Genomic DNA, 20,008 nt, shown 5'->3' on the forward strand with positions numbered 1-20,008 from the left:
ACATTTATGAGAGCGTTTCAACTAACCTACGGAATGACTTCCTGTGTGCCAGACCGCTCCTCTGTACATTTAAAGATCAGATCATTAACGGATATATTTGTTATTGCATGGTGTTTTTTTAATACTCTATGCATTTCCAAATCAAACTGATATTGCCACAGATAAAGCTTGCATTATTGATTTGTCTCTGCTTTATCCTCTACCAAATCAATGCAGTAGCCGAGTACAGCCAGTAAAAGGGTCTGAATGTAATCATGTGTCTTAACTTGGTTTATTAGCAGTCTTCCTCTGAATCTAATTAGGGATGCATGATGCTTGCAAACTTAGTTAAGGCTTGCTGCCTTCAGTATGCCCTACTGAAATATTGAAGTTGTCGTACCAGTGCCTTTGTTAAAGGAAACTTATGCAGAGAGAATATTTCAAATTAACTCAACTGACCAATAAACTAAACATGCAACCTGTGCCAATGTGCTTTGTGCGCAAACATTGGAGATTAAAAAAATCTGCATTTGTCTTTTGAATTGGCTTAAAAAAAAAAGTTAAAACAGGATTTCCTGGTCAAATTGGCAATTAAATACTTTTCTTAATATCTATTAAAAGCTAGCTTTGATATCAGAAATTAACAAGAAACTCATTAATTATTATATACTGTAAGACCAGTAACCAGTGAGTAAAGGATCATTCATTTTAGTATAGCAATAAGAACAAAAGTCTAGTCAATGCATGCTGACATTTATGGTGTTACAGAACTTAAAACTTAAGACTTATCGTCTTACAGAACTTAAAACAGAACTCAAAAGAACATGACTTCTGACTTCAGTTAGATAGCTGCTCACGGTGATGAGTTTTTCATCATTTATCATATATACGGTCCAATATTGAATCTTAATCCATGAAACAAAACTCCTTCACATTAAAAAGTAGTGACTCACTACACTTCCTTTCACACAGAATATACTCAATCAGGGAAGTAATTGTCAAATTGATTGATAATGAAATGATCATAAATCACATCCACAGATACCTCTCTGTTTGCTTATTTCATGTTTTAGGACTGAGTTCAAGGCATATAAGGATGTGAAACCAGTGAAGGCCATTAAAGCTCCATCTCAGTATAAACCCCCAGTGGAGGAGAGCTGCCGTGAGACCAGCTACAGCGCCACATACAAGGGGGAGCAGGTGAAGGCTCAGCCCGCCGACAACAAGCTGATCGACCGCAGGAGGATACGCAGCCTGTACAATGAGCCGGGCAAGGAGACTAGCAAGGTGAGAGCGTGCGCCAAACACTGATGTGAGGACTGTGTGACACTGGTAACACTATTTACTATTATTCAATTAAGTACTTGGATTTAAGTCATGTCTTAAACTGTATTAGCCCTGCAATTACCTAGGTCTAGTACTTTGCCATAAACACTGTCAGTTTTTATTGTTTTTCACATAAATTCTTTATCACTAGAAGCGTTTGATGTGTACATGATATTCTTCATACTGTGGCTTGGCATTGTGATTGATTAAATGCGAACACATTAAACAGCTTCAAATCTAAATTTGTATTCATTTTAAATTGCAAAATTAGCCCTTATTTTATTCCATCATGCATATAAATCAGACAGTGAAATGTTTAAATAGCCACACTGTGTCAACTAAAAAGACAAATTTACTTATACCAATAACAAATATATTTATTGCATCCCATTTTTGGATTATAGTGACATCATCTCATAATAAGGTATGCCTTTTATTCCAAGTTATTTCTCACATAGATTGGTATCCGTGTGCATGATTGACAGTTCAGACAACAAGTGGTCAACATTGTGTCTGTAGTGTGTTCATATGGCCACTCCCTCTCTCATTCTTGTAGGACGTCTCAGAGACTGAGAGCAGCTCTGTTCTAAATCTGCGGTAGTCAGGTGTGTTGTCTGTTTCTTCAAAAGGCATGGAGGCTGACCTCAAGTTGATCAGACGCAAAAACTTACTGCATACTGTAAACACACACACACACACACACACACACACACACACACACACACACACACACACACACACACACACACACACACACACACACACACACACACTGTCTGCGCCTTGGCTAGTACGAGCCGCAGTCACGTTCCACCCTGCTGCCGGATGCAATCCTGCAAAAAGTCAGCCACATCTTCACTGTTTACCCACCTCAGCTTGCATCACCGACCACCATTTATGGAGCAAAAGGGTCGATTAATTCATAAATAAAAGAAACAAGTAAACTTAGATTATACTTGAGAGTAACAGATTAGGGTCAAAACAAAAAAGATGGGTTCAATACATTATAGAGGGCAACAAGACATTTCATAAGTGTACATATAAAAAGTTCTTCACTGTTTATGGCTCTGTGTTGGAGACAATGTATAGGTACAATTACATTTGGAAAGTATACTTTTTGTTTGTTTGTAAAATATCACACAAAATGTACCACTTAAAGAAAGGCACAGCAGTGTGTTTGTGCCAATTGCAGTTGTTAGCGGATGATGTTATCCTTTTTTAGCTTTTCATTTCAGTTTGGTGTAGTAGCAGTTTGAAATTCAGTATTATGCAGCCATGAATTTCATTCTTCAATCTCCACATACAAGAGTAAAAGTAAATGTGTTGATTATAATCTGGACTGTATCGTGAATGGTGCATAATATGTTTACTTTTTTTTTGTCCAAATAGCACCATGGTCCCTATTATTCTTAGGATTAGAGCATTTCACTTTTATTCTCAGTTACAGCCTTTACCAACAGTTGTCATTGCTTACAAGAAATACTTTTTTAAGGTTTATTTACTCAGCAAAATGTGAGTATATTGGAGCTAATCAGGAAATATTAAACTCAACAAGAGCAGGGAGAGGCTGAGTGCCTTGCTTAATTTTCCAAGTAGGTGTAAGAGTTTGAACCAGCAATCCTCCAGTCGCTTCTTAATCCTCCACTACTACTGTTAATAGTTGAATGTTATCAAAACATTACATTTCTTTTACTATGACTAACATCATAATTTACTAATATAAACCACTAACTCTTTAGGTTATGGTTTCTTCTTCTTTTCTATTTCAATAGAGAGGCGAAATCACGCCTGTCTACTTCCGGTCCATTGGACTTTATTTTGGAAAAATTATGTATTGAAGTCAATGGAGAGAGAAAATGTATCTTTCGATCCCGTTTGAATGGTGCCATGAATTACACATATGATGTTTGTCAATCTTAAAAAATCATTTCCATGTCAAAAAAGTCACAGTTTGTCTTAAAACTGTTGAAATATAAGACTATGAAAAATACGCAACTAGAAAGACTACAAATCCCAGAATCCCGGTCCCGCATGCTGGCTCTTACGAACCGACTAACTCCCCTTCTGTGTATGTACAGCTCTCAACATGCCCAGACTTGTAATGATTTTCACCTCTTTTAATACTTTCCGCCTCATTCTGAAAGAAAGAAGTGAAATGTGCTAACGTGACGGCCGTCTTGGTGTGTGGTGTGGGACGGGAGATGTGTTCATTGAGCGGTTCCACACAAAAAAAGTGTTACTTCACAGTTTTACGACACATTTTTATTTTTTTGAGTTGCAAAATTATCTTTTAAATTGACAAACATCATATGTGTAATTCGTGGCACAATTCAAACGGGATCGAAAGATAATCTTTCTCTCTCCATTGACTTCAATACATACTTTTTCCGAAATAAAGTCCCATGGAGCTCCCCCGGAAAGGGAGGGACTTCGCCTCTCTATAGAAAAACTGCACAAACCACTGTTCTATAAAAACAAAGGCACAAATACCTCTTGTGCTGTTTATTTTTTATTTTATCTCCATTGCACTAATCCACATAATGCAAATATCACCTATACCGTATGGTGTCATTTGCCTGTCCTCATTTAAGTAACAGGGTAACAAAGGTACCTTTTGCATGCCAAAATAGCACTTTGACATTATTTAGAGTCTTAAAGGGTTAGTTTAACATTTTGGGAAATGCGCTCATTTGCTTTCCTGCCAAGACTTGAATGAGATGATCAATACTAGGCTCTCGTACCAGTCTGGCTGTCATGGAAATTCTCCAGGAAGTGACAGCACCAAGCCAAGAAGGTGCAGTTGAGTCTTTATGCTAGGCTAAGCTAATCAGCTGCATATTTAATGGGAAGACATGAAGGTGGTATCAATTGTCTTAACTTACTCTCGGCAAGAGAGCAAATAACTGCATTTCCCAAATTATCAAACTATGGCTTCCCGACAAGGTTTATGTTTAATTAACAATTTTTTTTGTCCATCTGAATATTTTCACCCCTCTTCTCTTTCAGGTGGATAAAGCAGTGTCTCGCATCAAACCAAAAAAGACACCAACAACAACAGGGAAGACGGTGAAAAAATCAAAAGAGAAGGTGCTTGCTAGTTCCCTGTCAGCCAAGAAGAAACCGTCTTTGGGCACCCCAGAACCCAAACCAGATGGAGTCGTCACCAAGAAGAGCAAAGAGATCAGCAATAGACTGGCTGAAGCAAACCACTAAATTAAGTTTCTCTCTACACTTTTATGTGTGTGATCAAAGGCGACATGACGAATTAGGCACATTTCTTCCTTTTGGTTTATTTCCTGACCTGTTGTTTTTGCTGTCCTTTCATATATTAGTCACCTTTAAATGGGCACTGATGTTGAGCTTTCAAAATAATGCAAGTCATTTCACTGTAAAATGTGAGTAAGTGTGTGTGTGTGTGACAGAGAGAGAGAGAGAGAGAGTGTGTGTGTGTGTGTGTGTGTGTGTGTGTGTGTGTGTGTGTGTGTGTGTGTGTGTGTGTGTGTGTGTGTTCAGATGTATGTAAGTATGTGATCCCTTGTGTTTTGGTGCACAAAACCGCTTTATATTATTGAGCACATTATTTGCACTTTGTTTATATGAGTTCTGTTTGACATCGAACCATAAAAAAAAGCCATCAGTACACATATACCTTTGTCTTAATGAATAAAAACTAAAATCAGTTTTCAAATGATTGTAGAAAAAGTCAGGGGGATGGTTTTTCTCTCAGACTTTATCACATAAGAGGTGTTGTGACAGTACAACATATGTTTTAGGGTTGCTTTTCCTAGTTACAGTGCCTCCGCTGTATGGTCCTGGTTTTCATTTCATTGTTTGGGATGATATCTGGTCTTATCAGTTTGGTTGCCAAGAAACCAAATGAAGTGTAATATAATTGCTACGGCTTGCATGCAGGACACTGTGTTTGGTTGAGTGGCTACATTTCAGCAGACTATATGTCACACAGTCACATTTTTGCTTGTAAATTGAGCAACTAAAGATACATTTCTAGGGGAAAGAACTTTTCAAGTATAATGCATGCGTAGTAATAGATTTTGGTCACACCGAAACTAAAGTACATTCACAAAATCATAGTCTAGTGGCTAATAAAGCTATTACCTAAACGCACCAGCAATATGGTTGTACACAATTCTGGCAATCTTAATGGAGATCCACTCCTTTGATTGAATGGGAATACTGCAGTACTTATGACTCAGTATTTGTGACATTGTATTCCGTCCTCTCCTCTCATCTGTGATGCTGTAATTGTGCTAAATGAGAAAAATGTATGCATAAAGGCCTGAAAAGGGAAAAACTATTGTATTTACTCAATAAATGTCACTCTGAATGGGCTGATCTCACCAGGTGGGAAAGAACAAGGAATGGGCCAGGACTTGAAGTTCAGCTTTTTAAAATGTTGCTATCTGATAATACGCAAATCCCACCTGTTCATTGTGAACATGACATGAGGGGTTTCTACTTACCTGTGGCGGCAAACATGGCTGCAGTGTGTGAGAGCCCAGTCAAGCACTACCCACCGTGAGTCTGCTTCAAGTTTAAGCTTCCGTGTGTGAGCCTGAGAGTTTTGATGTGTATGACCTTACAGCCTGCTGCAGTTAGCAACATGTCTGACCTAACCATAAGACCTGCTGCTACACACTCCAACACCCTGGTGCTAAATCGCTCATTCTATATGCTGTCTGGTTTGGGCCACACGTGGCATCAAACTAGAGGGAAATTATGAAATAACAACGTTATACCGCTGCAGACGTGAAACTGTGCTTGTTCTCTCAGCTTGCTCTGGTTGAATTCTGAATAAAGTGATGATACTAACAGCTTGTGTTCTGACTTATTCTACCCCATAGGCATTAGTGTTTTTTATATATATTTTGTAGATTAAAGAACAATATACATTCACACCCATAATCTAAATAAAAATGATTTTTAAGTTGTGTAAATTTGGTAAAATAACAAAACATTTAAATGAAGGATCAAGCAAACAAAAGCATCTTACTCCTGGTGTATAAAATGACAGGGGGGCTTCTAAATCTGGCAGAGCTGTTGTTAGTTATTCCCTTCTAGTTCAAGCAAACCCCCACATCTTATTTGCATTTGGTGAAACTGGTTGTGGATGCTACAGTAATGATTAGTTATTTAAGTTTTCAAATTAAAAAGGTAACCATTTAATTTATAGCATGTATAATATCATTATACATGGGGCTACAAAGCAGCAACATCGACCTAACCTAGTTTTTCAAAAAGACCTTGGAAAACCTTTCTTTTCAGCCATGTATTTTATTCTCACAGCCCTCCAAAAGCCAAATCAAGCACTCTCTCTTTTTTCTTTCGATGTGGGAATTGCAAACATTTTCCCATATGAAGAAACAAAGATTCAAAGTCCAAGTGAAAATATTATTTGATCGTTTTTCAGTTCATGCACTAGCTCATGGCTGCTGCTGCTGCTGCTGCTGCTGGTCATTTCCCTGTGAATCAGTCATCCTGACATGAAACTGCATGAATAATTCAGTTGTTATGGGCCCTTATGTTCGCAGAACAGCATAAAATATTGAATAACAGCTCAGTAATGGCACTGGGTCTGCCTAAGCTCCATCCCTTCTATAAAAGACTTGTCTGGCTGGATACAGCTCTACCTATGGTTATTTTATTGTGTTAAAAAAGGTTCAATAGAGAATTGATATACTTGATATTAAATATTCTACATGATTTAGTGGTGTAACATTTTTTATGTGGAAAAAATAACTTGCAGTTTCAAAAAGGGAACAAAAGAACCCTAAATAATCATAAAATGTAAACTAAACAACAGCGCTGTAGGGGTTTATGAGTCTGCACCAAACCATTCTTTGGCAAGCACCCTTGAGAAAATATTGTATTTCTTGACACACAACACATTGCATATTGTGGTGCTGATGATCAGCAAATGATGACCTCTAGTGGATAGGATCTCTTACACAATCTCAAAGCATCATGTAAACTGGATACAAAGTAAGGTTTCCGCATGCCAAGCAAAGTAGATTAGATTTCCATCTTTGCAAAATCAAGTTATTGAAGGTGTCCCCTTGCTTGATGGTGTGATTATCTCTCTACTTCCCTGGCTCGGATCTCCATTGTTAACATGTACATCCAAATAGCTACCAGGAAAATAAACCTATTATCACAACATGGCAAGTGTGGGAGTGCATCATACTGCAGTAACCATGGTCATGGTTGCTATGTCAGGAATACAAACTCTGATGGCAATCTGATCAACTATACATGATGTGCAGCAAGGATATGTTGAAATGAAAGACGTAATATTAATAACAACGTGAGTAATTGGTGGGAAGGAGGTTTTTTAATTATTGTATTAAGTAGAGTTTTAGATTAAATCCAGTAGTGGGCGGCAAAGCAATATTTGGGATGCTAGCCGCCATTTTTACCAGCGAAGAAGAAGGATGATAGTGACCGGAAATAAACAAAGCCAGACAAGCTGAGAGGAGGGAAGAGGCTCAGCTGCTGCAGCCAGGGACATTCATACTCGTAAGAGAACCATTTATTTAACGTCGTGTATAACAACAGAAACATAAGTATGTGTTTACAAATCGACCATTAAGATGTCAAACTGTAAACTATATACGTTTGCTGTTTTTAGGAAAAGTCCGACAGAGTGCAAACCAGTGACAGGTTCAGCGTTAGCTAGACAACATGCTAACTCTTAGCTAGATTAACACAACAGACTACTATACATAATCAGCATTTGAAAAACCACTATTTTCTAAATGAGGATAAAAAGCCACTCCAAACCGATTTTAGTGAGTGCAGCTTTCAGTCAGAAAAGAGAATCAGTTATCAGCTAACTTTAGGTTATGTCTGTTTAACCGGTGTATACATTTCAACATCTTGCTATTATCATATGCTAACTAACCAATTCTGATTCTCATTCGGGATTGTTAGCAGCAGCTGAGCTCACATTAATCACTATAATGATGACAACTAAGAGACTAGACAATTTTGAGGTGATGTGTGAGTGGGATTCATGCGACTTCAGGGGCTGCACCGTGGAGGAGCTCAGCGATCATATGGCTCTGCATTTAAAGGACTACCTGGGAGACAACGACGCCTTAGAGGAGCTTGGTGAGTAACTGAGGATCATACAAGACAAACTAAAGGATCATGCTATGTCACTTGCAAGGCTGGAAATAAATATGACCTTTCAGTCATTCTAACCTTTATGTAGTTAGGACAACTCATTCTAAATCATCTGTAACAATGTTCACACCAGGTCAGTGTTGTTAGTCTTACTATAGGCTAATGTATTGCTTATGTATGGTGCTAACTACAGGAAAAGGTTATCTTTTGTAACTTAAAATGCATTAACGACATGTGTACACACTTATTTACAGTGTCTCTGGGTTACAATGTAGTACAAAAACACTGTCCTTTTTTGCAAACAACTAGTCTGAAGAAATATACTAGTCATAAAGGTTTATGTCTGTAAATGTTTAGGTGATTGCCCAGATCTACTCAATCAAATCTCAGCGAGCTCCCTGTACACAAAAACAGTCATTTCTAAACTAAAGTTGTAACTCCTTCCCTTTCTTTGTTTAGACGAGTATGCTTGTCTCTGGAAAGGGTGTCAATTTCTAGCCATGGGCTGCCCTGCGGAGCTGGAGGTCCACGCTCACTTCCACAACTATCACGGTAAGCTGAAGTTCGTCGGGGCGAGGCTTCTCAAGTCCCGCCCCGACCTACCCAGCTGCAACGAAGGTCTGCACAGCAGCAACCTGGTTCCCGAAGGGTCGGATGGATACGTCTGCCAATGGGAACACTGTGATGTAGGTTTTTCCTTTTTAATTAGAATGATCCATTGGTTATCAAATGATTGATAGCACCAATATTAATTAAGTTATATTCTTCTTTTACACAGAGTACATTTAACAATCCTGAGTGGTTTTACCGACACGTGGACAATCACGTTGAAAGTGCTGAGCCACAGTCCCTCCCTCATCAGCAGCAGACTTTCTTATGCCCCTGGACAGGTATAACAAAGTCATAACAGATCAATGAGATGTTCCTATTATAACTTCAGCCCAATTCAAAAGCATCCCCTACACACTCCTTCTCTGTGACTGAGTGAACTCCATCTGTAGTCATACTCACAGCTGAATGAGGCTCCTTGTATTCAGGTGGAGGGTGTACAGTAGATACAGCAGTAAGCTTTGGAACATCTCCCCTCTCTCCTGGCAAAAAGAAAACGGAACTTTTGCAACAATGATTGAGAATCAGCTTCTCTCGGGCTAAAAAATTATACGTTATAATAGGGCTGCTCAATTAATCTTATTTTAAACGCAATTACGATTTTGGCTTGCAACGATTATGAAAACAACATAATCAAAATAAAACGATTATTTATTTTATTTTATTTATTTTTATTTTTAATTGTTTATTTTTATTGGTTTTTCAGTTGAATTATACTTAAAGTTCAGGGTAATCAACTGTTAAAAACATACTGTTCACATTTTTTTTCCCAATAAATTTATGTTTTCAAAGTAAATGGATAATCGTTTTTAATAATTGTGATATCAATTATTGACCCGAATAATCGAGATTATGATTTTTGCCATAATCGAGCAGCCCTTAGTTATAATTATAATAAACCATCAAAAATCTTTAAAGGCGTTCCTTTTTTTGCTAAATCAGATGTTTATGAGCCTTTTTTTGTTGTTGCAACAGTACCTGTAAATACCAAAAAACTTGACAATCAAATGCACACACCTTCTGTGTACCAGATGAAGTATACAAAAATACAAGGTCATCTTAAAGTTGTTAACATCTGTATGACAATGGAACTATGCACACAATGGGTTTTATGTCTGACACAAACAGTGTTGCACTTGGTCAGGTATTGCCGGTTATTAAGTCAGGACCCATGCAGACTCGCTCTTTGAGGGTTTTATAACGGTGCGAACGGTGTTGAAATGGGTAGGGGGAGAATGTTGGAGTTGGATTGGAATTGAGCCTTTAAGTTTGACCTTATCTGAACCTCATATTTCTTTTACAGGCTGCGATGCTTCCTTCAAAATCCGATACCGTCTGAGGGAGCACATGCGGAGCCACACTCAGGAGAGATTGGTGGCTTGCCCGACGTGTGGCAACATGTTCTCCAGCAACACTAAGTTGTTCGACCACCTGCACAGGCAGGCCGAGCCAATAGGTGAAGGACTCTTCATTATTTCCACGATGCAGATAGATCTGATAGTATTGCCTGTATACTGAATTGTGTTCCTTTACCTCTAATTTGAGCAGATTCACTGGTGTGTGAACATTGTGGCAAAGCTTTTTCCAACGAGAGGCTGTTGAGGGATCATGTTCGTCAGCATGGTAAGCACTTTCTAAAATCTATTCTACAACTTTGTTACCTTGTGTGTATGAAAAGAGGATTTAGTGTGATGTTGAGTTAGGCGTGGATACAGTCAGGTTCATTTAGATAGAAGATAGAATTGGAGGGATGAAAGCCTCTTTAATGGTCACACATACATGCACACAGCACACAGTGACATTTCGCCTCTGCATTTAACCCATCCTAACTACTAGGAGCAGTGGGCAGCTATTTTACTGCGCCCGGGGAGCAATGGGAGTGGGGGGGATGTCCGGTGCCTTGCTCAAGGGCACCACGGCAGGGCAGGAGGTGAACTGGGACCTCATTTCATTTAATTTCAAACCTTTATTTATAAAGATGAATCCCATTGAGATCATTGATCTCTTTTTCAAGGGAGACCTGCTCAAATAGCAGTCCACACTCCATATTTAGGTCTGGTCGGGGACTTGAACCGGCGACCCTACGGCTCACAGTCCAAGCCCCTACTGACTGAGCCACTGCCGGACAGTGAAGGGCTAATGAAAATAATAATGTTGCTAGAGTTAACAATGTCCAAGCCATAGACACAGACATATTTGGCAAGTATTATATCTAATAGTTGCTCTCTTTTACTCTAGTGAACCAGGTGAAGTGTCCCTTCTGTGACATGACCTGCACCACTTTGGCAGCTCTGAAGATCCACATCAGATTTCGCCACTGTGACGAGCGGCCCTTCCCGTGCGACTTCTGCGACAAGAGGTAGATCTTTGGACAGCTGATTGGATGTCCAGCTGACAAATGTTGTTTACAGCCACCCCAGAATTGTGTCTTCACATATGTTTAGCATTAAAAGCAATATCAAGCTTCAATAAAATACCTTTTAAAATGCTTTATCACTCAGGGTTATCCTTCAGAACCTGTTAGTCAGTTTATTTGTAAAAATAAATGTCATCAAATTATTCAAACGTTTATTTCACATTTCTTTCTGCAACTGAGAAGTTAAAAAAAGAGGGGGACAACACTTTACATTTCTTAACATACTGTTGGGCTATTTGTCCTAGCATGGATCCTTTTACTTGCATTTGTAACCAAATAGCCCTTAATACCTACTCTGTACAGACCTGAAACATGAAAAAAACACAGAATATCCTTATCCACGTTAGCTTTTTATTCGATTACCAAACGATGGAAAAAACACTTTAGTAACAAATGTATTCAACATTTTGGAGTGATTGTCCTATTAATGCAATTCCTCTGGTATATTTCTTTGTCATCTGAGTTGCAGAATGTGAACATATTCTTTGAGTATGTTATGTTTAAAGAGTACCTTTATTCTTTCCTTTTCAGATTTAAGAACCAGCGCGACCTGCAGAAGCACACCGAGGTTCACAATGAGGGCACCGTGTATCACTGTACAGTGGAGGGCTGTGATTATTCCTGTCACACATTTCCAACCATGAGCTACCACTACAAGAGAGCGCACCAGGTTTGTTAGTGTAAAACCTATTTTGATTGCAATGACAACCTGCTGTAACCTCATTGAGAGTTACAGAATTGTGTTGTTTACATGATTCCATGATGTACACAAACAGGTCGGAGGGATATCCAAATATAAATGCCATATCTGTGATAAGGTCTTCTCCTGGTGTTACACTCTCACACTTCACCTCCGCAAGAAGCACGAGCTCAAATGGCCGTCTGGACATTCCCGCTTTCGGTAAGTCACAACAGCAATTAAAACTGAAACCACCATTTCTTTATCCACTCATCTTCTCATCCTTGGAGGGGGGGGAGGAGACATCAGATGCAATTTAAGTGATTAAAAGTTGAAATAATCCATATTTGATCCGAGTTTGTTCCACATGCTTTCTTCACAGTTACAGAAAAGACGTAGACGGCTTCCTAAAAGTGAACATGGTGCGGTTTGAGACTGTGGAAGTGACGAATGAGATCATGAAGAACATGGCCAAAAAGCCGCAGAGCCTTCGGAAAAGTCAGAGAACGAAGAGGGCTGCCGTCCCACCGGAGAGCAGCCGGAGCTCCCCCGCAGGGTCCTCCTCGCCCTCCTCCAGCTCCTCCTCCTCGTACGGCTCGGATCTCTCTGGAGCGGAGGACGTCTCGTCTCAGCCGAGCCCCCGAGGAAGCGACTCTCCGGTCTACTGCGTGATGAGCACCATCCCTCTCATCGAGGAGGAGCCTGGGGGGTCGTCGCAGGAGGACTGTGACGGCAGCGGGACGTCGGGGGCGGTGCAGGCCCTGACGGAGGTGGCGAGGGGCCTGGGCATGGACGTGGTGTGACCCCTGCCTGCTCCACTGCACCATGCGCTATTTGTTGCTGTGTGAGGGCCATCAGGGACCAGAACTGTTTTATACCCAAAGCTTTCGCGTGGTCTCAAGAGCTTTTAGTGTGGTTTTATTTACCTTTTAGGAGGGCCCATTTTCATTATTACCTACAATGCCTTGGCTTTGTGATGCTTCCTATCTAAGGGATGCCGGTTAATGTTTCTGACCAAGTTGACATGAATGAGAATAACTGGAAGCACTATGAAGTTAGTTCCTTATACATGTAATTCTTAACACACCTTGTTCCACAGTGTGCTCCATGCCCGACAGAGGCTTTCAGAAGACATTATTTTTTGATGTATTGTTTTAATGCTGCTTGAATTTATTGTTACAAATTTGAAATACATTTTTGATACTAAAGTAACATTTTCTTGTTGTTGTTTTTGTTCTTCCCCCCCCTGTATGAAAGCCAATAGGATTTAAGTCCTGTCTTTTTATCCAGTTCAATATGTCGTCCCCTCTATCTCCCCGTTTCCTCTCTTCTTGGCTTAACTTTGTAATGAAACGACAAAATAGCCCCAAAATGAGTTTGTCCATACTTTGGTTTATGACCAAATACCTAATGCCGTTCCCTTCAGCTTTACTTTGTGTTAAGTGCCAATTACTTTTAAACTAAGATGGTGATCCTGGTGAAAATGATACATGCTAACATCAGCATGATAGCATGTATTATTATATCATTGTAAACATTGTAGAACATACTAAATTAAGCTTAATGCACAAATCACAGAGACTCTATCAGCTGCATTTCCTTTTAGTTTGGCAGATTTGCAATTATCTTTTTTAAACTTCTTTCCTTCCAAACAAGATAATTGATCACCTGGCCAAAAAAATAAAACAACCACATGCATCCTAATATATCTTATAACTTAAAAACAACAACCTTTCAATCAAAGGGAAGCATTACAGTTAAGTATGACTATAAAGTCGCCAAAAGGCATTTAAGAAATCAATGTTTGTTAATAATATTTGTTGCTCAAATGAAGCTGTTTTAATGCAAAGAGTATATTTTTTTGATAAATGAATCAATAGATATCCACGTCCACAGTTTTTTCTACATCCTGGACACTGGAGGCCTGTTGAAATAATGTGAAGCAATGTGACAAGTGAACCTATCAGACAGGAAGTAATGGGTAATCTATCTCATGGGAATATCTACTTTCCTCTCAGGTAGGATGTTGTCAGTCAGCCAGGATGATGGAGATGACTGTTCATGTGACGTGAACTGAGGTAAAAAGATTGCTGTTGCATCAAAGCAAGAGGGAAATAAAGAGGCGGCGCATAGTAACCAAAAGTCTCTCTTTGCCTCATTGCAACAGGAGGTACCTTGATCGCTCTGCAGGTATTCAAAGAATAATCTTTTAGGAGATGTTGTCTAGAGTAGAGATCCATGATCTTGTGAACACCCCCAATTGGATCCCATGAAGCAGTTAGGTGGGGATGCATGTCAGATCCTGGATAAGTGACAAGTGTTCTAGTGACATGACATCTACTGCTGTTTGGATACAGGCCGGACAAAGCATGTGTGTTTATGTGTTGCTCTGGCATGGTGTGAGTTGTACTGAGCGGAGATGGATCAGACCTGTCATCTACAATTTCTTGCTTCACCCTCTTACATCGAATGGAGCTGACACCTTCGAGCTGCCTCTTCCTGCCATGTGATCTGCTGTGTTCAGGTTCAGGAGTTGGATTCAAATATTTGTCTCTTGGAGGTGAAGTGTCTGTTGTTTCAACTTGTTGGCTCCCGTGTTTCTCTTTTTCATCAAGTTCCTCTCTCCGGTTCAGGATTAGGGGCTGTTCCAGTTTCTCCCTTTTGTTAGTATGGCTGTAAGGCGCTGGTGATGATTGGAAATATTCAGCGGGATATCTTCTGTTGAAGAGGTTTGAATGTCCTGCTGTTTTTCCTGGCTCACTTCTGTCACTTGTGTTTCCAAATGAAGGATGCTTATAGGGAGAGTCTAAGAAAGGAGAAGCAGTTCAGTTTCAATAGTTTGACAAATATAATACAGTTGCAAACTGAACTCACCAATCTTTGGCTGAAAGCAGGAGGGCTGCTCTGATTCCTTGTCAGGTAAACTGGATGCAGGATACTCAGATGTCAGATCTTGGTGGAAACTGTTGGGTTTCTGCTGCATTTCCTGGTGGATACAGTTTTTAAAGCACAACATTGGTTTTGGAATTAGATAGGAAATAACTAATCACAACCACAGTCAAAAGAAAACATTTTAGTACAACAAAAAATAATGCACAATATTATGTTTACTATATGTATTGCTCATTTAAATTAAGTGTGTTATTATACCTTTCAACTGACGACTTAAAGCTTTTGGATCTATTATTATATTAAACAAAACACTTTTTCATACTATGGCTTATTTTTATTCAGACATAAAATCCCTAAATCAAGTTCCATTGACTTGAGTTTCAGCCACAAAATAAGGAGAATGTGTACAAATAACTTCTAATGTATCAGTTTATGTGAATACAATTTGATGCAATTACTTATTACCTTGATTTGCTTCTGGTAATATATCTTCCATGCAATCCTGACATGCAGGGCGCCACATCTCCCTCGTTTCTGAACAAATAAATGCAACAAACTGTCAGAGGTGTTAGACAAAATGTACCAAAGTAAGAAAGTAGCTTGACTTTTAGCTTGGTTGACATGTCAGTTGTTATCGGTGCATGTTGGACTCACTGTTGAACTGAAGGGTGTCTGCGCTGCTTTGTGAAAGGCAGTGACAGGAGCAAAAGAGCGCCTCGTCCTCGCTCTGGGGAGGTGCATGTTGAACTGTAGCAAGAGGTTAAAGACAACATCTTTAAATTATTTGTGCACACTTAGTGGCAATAAGCTAAAAATGGCATTCAAACATCAAATAACATTACAGAATAGTCCTCAGATGAACATCGGTACTTTTTGATTACCATCACTGCTAAGTAAAGTGACACATCTGCTTACATTATTGTCCTGCGATCCCATCTGAGCAGGTGTGGTGGTCAAGGAGTGGAGCATGATGGGATTGTAGGCATGCTGGGGAACATACTGATGCATGGGAAGATGTTGAAGAGCCAGTTAGTTTTGGAGCTTGAGGAACTTGAATGAGTGGGTTTGCTCCTGGCTGGTTGAACACCTAATGGTCACAAATTCAGACGGATCTCTTCCTTCCGATCAGGGATGAACCTTATAGTCGAGACACAGACGGCATGAAAAAGTGAACAATATTTTGCACACAACTATGCAAATCACATGCAAATGACATAATCTTAAATTAAATTAAATTGCATTACGAACAGTAATCCAATTTAGGAACCCAGTATGGCAATCCATTTAATTAATTAAGGATCCATCCTTTCCAAGAACACATGATTATAACCGCTGTGAGTGATCACTGTGAATGCAATTATTCTGTGTGAATAAGTAGAGATGGGAAGTAGTGGAGTACAAATACTTTGTTACTGTACTTAAGTAAATTGGTCTGGTATCAGTACTTTACTCCACTACCTATTTTTCTGACGACTTTTTACTTTTACTTCTTACATTTTTAACACAAATACCTGTACTTTCTACTTCTTACATTTTCAAAACAGGTTTGTTACTTTAATTTTAATCTGTGTTTGGTGGCCTGATCATTATTATTTAGAGTCATTGCTTGCCTGTTGATCATTTCCTGGTCTTCTCTAAAGAAGAGGGACCAATGAAAACGTTTTCATGTTGCCGTTGTTCAGCATCGAAACATTCATTAGCTAACAATGACATTATTGTTCTATTCATATAAAGGGAGGTCAGTTACTCTTTAAAACAGCTGGTAGTTATGGGTAATTTTTACTTAAGTACATTTCGAAGCCCATAGTTCTTTACTTTTACTTGAGTAAAGAAGTTTAGTCAGTACTTTTACCAGAGTATTTTTAAACACAAGTATCTGTACTTCTACTTGAGTAAAGGATGTGTGTACTTTTGCCATCTCTGAATATAAGTAGTGACAGTGAGGCCCTACTTTGAATTTACTGTGTACTGGGCAAGAACATTTCAGATAAAGTTGGTGCAGGTATCCTTCCTTCCTTATGAGGATCTCCTTTATCCTGCTGTTTGTGTCAGTGCCTGTTTAACCCCTTTAGGCCAAAGCAATCCAATAGCCTGATCCCTCCTTTCTCATAAAGACAAGATTAGCTGGAGGTTAGACATCCTATGTTCTCTAAATTTCGCCCATGTCAGCGTGCCAAAGAAATCTCTTAATCTGATAAAGGAACCGTTTCTCAGAAGCGCAAACTGAGTGCATGAGGCCTCAGAGTACTTTCCTCAAAGCACCCTACATTATACATCAGTCAAATCTTAATATTTACATAAAAAAAGTTCCAAAAGGATTTTAAAACCCATAGTTATATCTTAGTCTGCTGGTTTAAACAGACAACACGTTAAAGGACTCTAGAGGCTCTTTAATTGATTTGATTTTACAACCTATAGAACAAATGATTTAATAGAATACAGATTGAATAGATAATTTGGAAGATAAAATAACTATTGATTAGCCTATTAACTGTTGATTGAAGCACTAAACAGTTAGAACAACAGATGGATAACCTGTTAAAAAAAAGTCCCCCTTGCTTGAGAGATAATGTGTAAATCATTGTTTTAACCCTTGTGTTGTGTTCGAAAGCTGTTACCGTTCATGGTGTTCGCGGGTACATTTTGACCCATGATTTATTTCAGTCCAAAACACACACAAAAAATGACTACCATCCAATGTTTTAACTACATCATAAAAGACGTATTATGCATTCATAACCGTACAATCCTGTTGTAATTGTATTGTATGGCCCCAAAACACATTACACCACATATTGCACACGTGCATGTGTGTGTTCAGGTTCAAGTGTTAGTGTACATATTATTTGAGAAAGGTCGGGTTGCTGTGGGGGCGGGGAATGGGGGGCCAGGTGCATGTTGCGAAAAATTATTGTTACAGTGGATGAAGGGGTTGGGGGAGGGGTGTCTAAAGTCAAAGATGAATCTTGATTGGGCCAAATTTGACCTTGAGTCACCCACAACAATTCTGCTGGGTCTTCCCAGACCGGGTCACGGGAGACTCGAACACAACATAAGGGTTAAAGCTGTTATATTTAGAAAGAAACATAGCCTACCTTCTACACAAAATAATACATAATTTAATACCTGGCATCCATCTGACTGTTTGATGATGCAAACTCAATGGCAGACTCTGTAAATGTGTTTCTTACCTGATGAGGCACAGTAAAAGACGTCCTGATGTTTGAGGGTTATAGTCCAGTTAACAACATCCAGCCCCGTCAGCTTCTCTATCAACCAACAAAGTTAGAAGACATCAACCTTTTTATTTCAGCTACTAACAGGACAATGAACCCTGCTTGTCGTCTCTCAGCAGACCCAGAACACTGACATCAGTTCAGGAACACCTGTTGCTGTGAGCCAGTGTCAGCTGTCTGCTGCCCTTTAGTCAATTAGTCAGTGTTACTTACCAACACTAGGAAAGACCATTAACTACCCCTAATGGCTTAACCCAATCCCATTAGCTCCCTAAACCCTTCGGATTTATTTTAGAGGAATACAGTTTATGTGAGAGGAGAGGGTTTTTGAAAATAAGGTTAAATGATATAATAAATATATGTTTTTTTTTATTATGTAAGGTTTATTTGCAAACCTATAGAAATGTAAGGTATATTATCATTTATTTAAAAAGAATATAACTTGAATCACTCAGGAGTTCACCACAATGATAATAAATACAGCATCTTAAAGGAAGGATGAATAGATTTATTGCCCACAACTACACATGTTCCTTTTCCACATGGATAACACACAGACATATGCAGATAATATTGGTAAAAATACTAACATTTGAGGGTATAGATCAAATGGTGTTGTCTTTGTTCCAGTAATTCCATTACCATTTTAATGTTTTACTACTGAAATTAGTTAAACCTATCAACACCAAATAAGGCTTCACCGTTAGTGTTTCCTGATTGAATTATTCGAAACAGATCATTGAATTGAATTCTTCAATGTGCTATGTGTCTCAAGCTCGTCCTGAATTTGCCCCAGACAAACTGGGCTACCCTTCAATTGGATCCCATTAAGAAAAACCTAAGATGGTGATTGGATGAGGCTTTGGGATGACATGTTCTCCTTGATTAGCTAATTCCATTCTCACTAACCATCCAAATCTTGTTTAGCATGGGGTTACCTCTAATGCTATGTTGAGGAACAACACTCACCAGGCCCCAAACCATTAACCTTTATGACCCCAATACACTGGTGTGCCAAAACTATTGGACAACTTAGAGCTCAATAGTGTATTCTCATCTTGTTCACACACTGCTCTTAAAATATTGTTCTAGCTACTTTGTTTTTCTTAAAGTTAGCAAAAGTAGACCGTATCATTATTGGCTTTGCATAAATATAATGATGACTTTGTACCTTAAGCACTTCCACATAAAGAGATTTTGAAACCAAATGAAGGGTTTGCCAATATATTTATCTGAAGGTTGGTGCATTAATACAGAGGTTTCTATATTGGGTTATATAATCAAAACCAAAATAAATAATTTCAATATAATTTAGTATAATCCAGAATGTAGAATGCATTACATTTCACGTAACTCTATACTAAATGGTTTGGTAAACTGACATTAAAGAGTTTAAAGGTCTGTTATATTTAACTACAATAGGGGTCAGTGTTTAGCAGAGGGAAAACAAGCAGTCTTCTCTCAGCAGCTGTGAGCAGGAGGCCCTGAGTGAATGTGACATTACTGTAAGCTTTAGTTTCGTTTTGACAGTAATATCTGAAGCAAGATTAGACATGTTCAGCTTCCCTCCCCTGAAGATAATGACACTGCCCCACATATATTGTATGTGGGTGTGTTTTTGCTTCTGTTAGCAGCAACTGAGAGGAAAAAGCCCTCAGGGTTGTTTTTTTTACTAGGGAATTCCACCAATTAATGATTGATTATATATTAGAAATGTACACCAGAGGG

General features: G+C 38.9%; 3 protein-coding genes across 3 annotated transcripts in view; 2 read left to right on the forward strand and 1 right to left on the reverse strand.

The window, feature by feature from the left end:
* Positions 1–6,128, forward strand: part of LOC104941222 (microtubule-associated protein 6 homolog) — an 11,347-nt gene extending 5,219 nt beyond the window's left edge. Inside the window, exons 2-3 of the mRNA XM_010766293.1 lie at positions 1,053–1,266; positions 4,312–6,128. Coding sequence (XP_010764595.1) covers positions 1,053–1,266; positions 4,312–4,518 — 421 coding nt within the window. The 3' untranslated portion in view covers positions 4,519–6,128. The remainder of the gene's footprint in view (positions 1–1,052; positions 1,267–4,311) is intronic.
* Positions 6,129–7,806: 1,678 nt separating this feature from the next.
* Positions 7,807–13,351, forward strand: LOC104941043 (histone H4 transcription factor). The gene is made up of 10 exons (XM_010766082.1): positions 7,807–7,839; positions 8,254–8,433; positions 8,908–9,134; positions 9,227–9,338; positions 10,361–10,513; positions 10,606–10,680; positions 11,296–11,416; positions 12,005–12,143; positions 12,250–12,374; positions 12,535–13,351. The coding sequence occupies exons 2-10, from the start codon at positions 8,283–8,285 to the stop codon at positions 12,953–12,955; spliced, it is 1,524 nt and encodes a 507-aa protein (XP_010764384.1). The 5' UTR covers positions 7,807–7,839; positions 8,254–8,282; the 3' UTR covers positions 12,956–13,351.
* Positions 13,352–13,487: 136 nt separating this feature from the next.
* On the reverse strand, positions 13,488–18,318 carry LOC104941033 (uncharacterized). The gene is made up of 6 exons (XM_010766070.1): positions 18,236–18,318; positions 15,960–16,181; positions 15,699–15,791; positions 15,510–15,578; positions 15,027–15,138; positions 13,488–14,958 (listed from the first exon to the last, which is right to left on the reverse strand). Exons 2-6 carry the CDS (start codon positions 16,050–16,052, stop codon positions 14,186–14,188), a joined length of 1,140 nt encoding a protein of 379 aa, XP_010764372.1. The 5' UTR covers positions 16,053–16,181; positions 18,236–18,318; the 3' UTR covers positions 13,488–14,185.
* Positions 18,319–20,008: the final 1,690 nt, after the last annotated feature.

The sequence above is a fragment of the Notothenia coriiceps genome, unplaced genomic scaffold (genome assembly GCF_000735185.1).
Source record: "Notothenia coriiceps isolate Sejong01 unplaced genomic scaffold, NC01 NC01_scaffold00000307, whole genome shotgun sequence".
Classification (NCBI taxonomy): domain Eukaryota; kingdom Metazoa; phylum Chordata; class Actinopteri; order Perciformes; family Nototheniidae; genus Notothenia; species Notothenia coriiceps.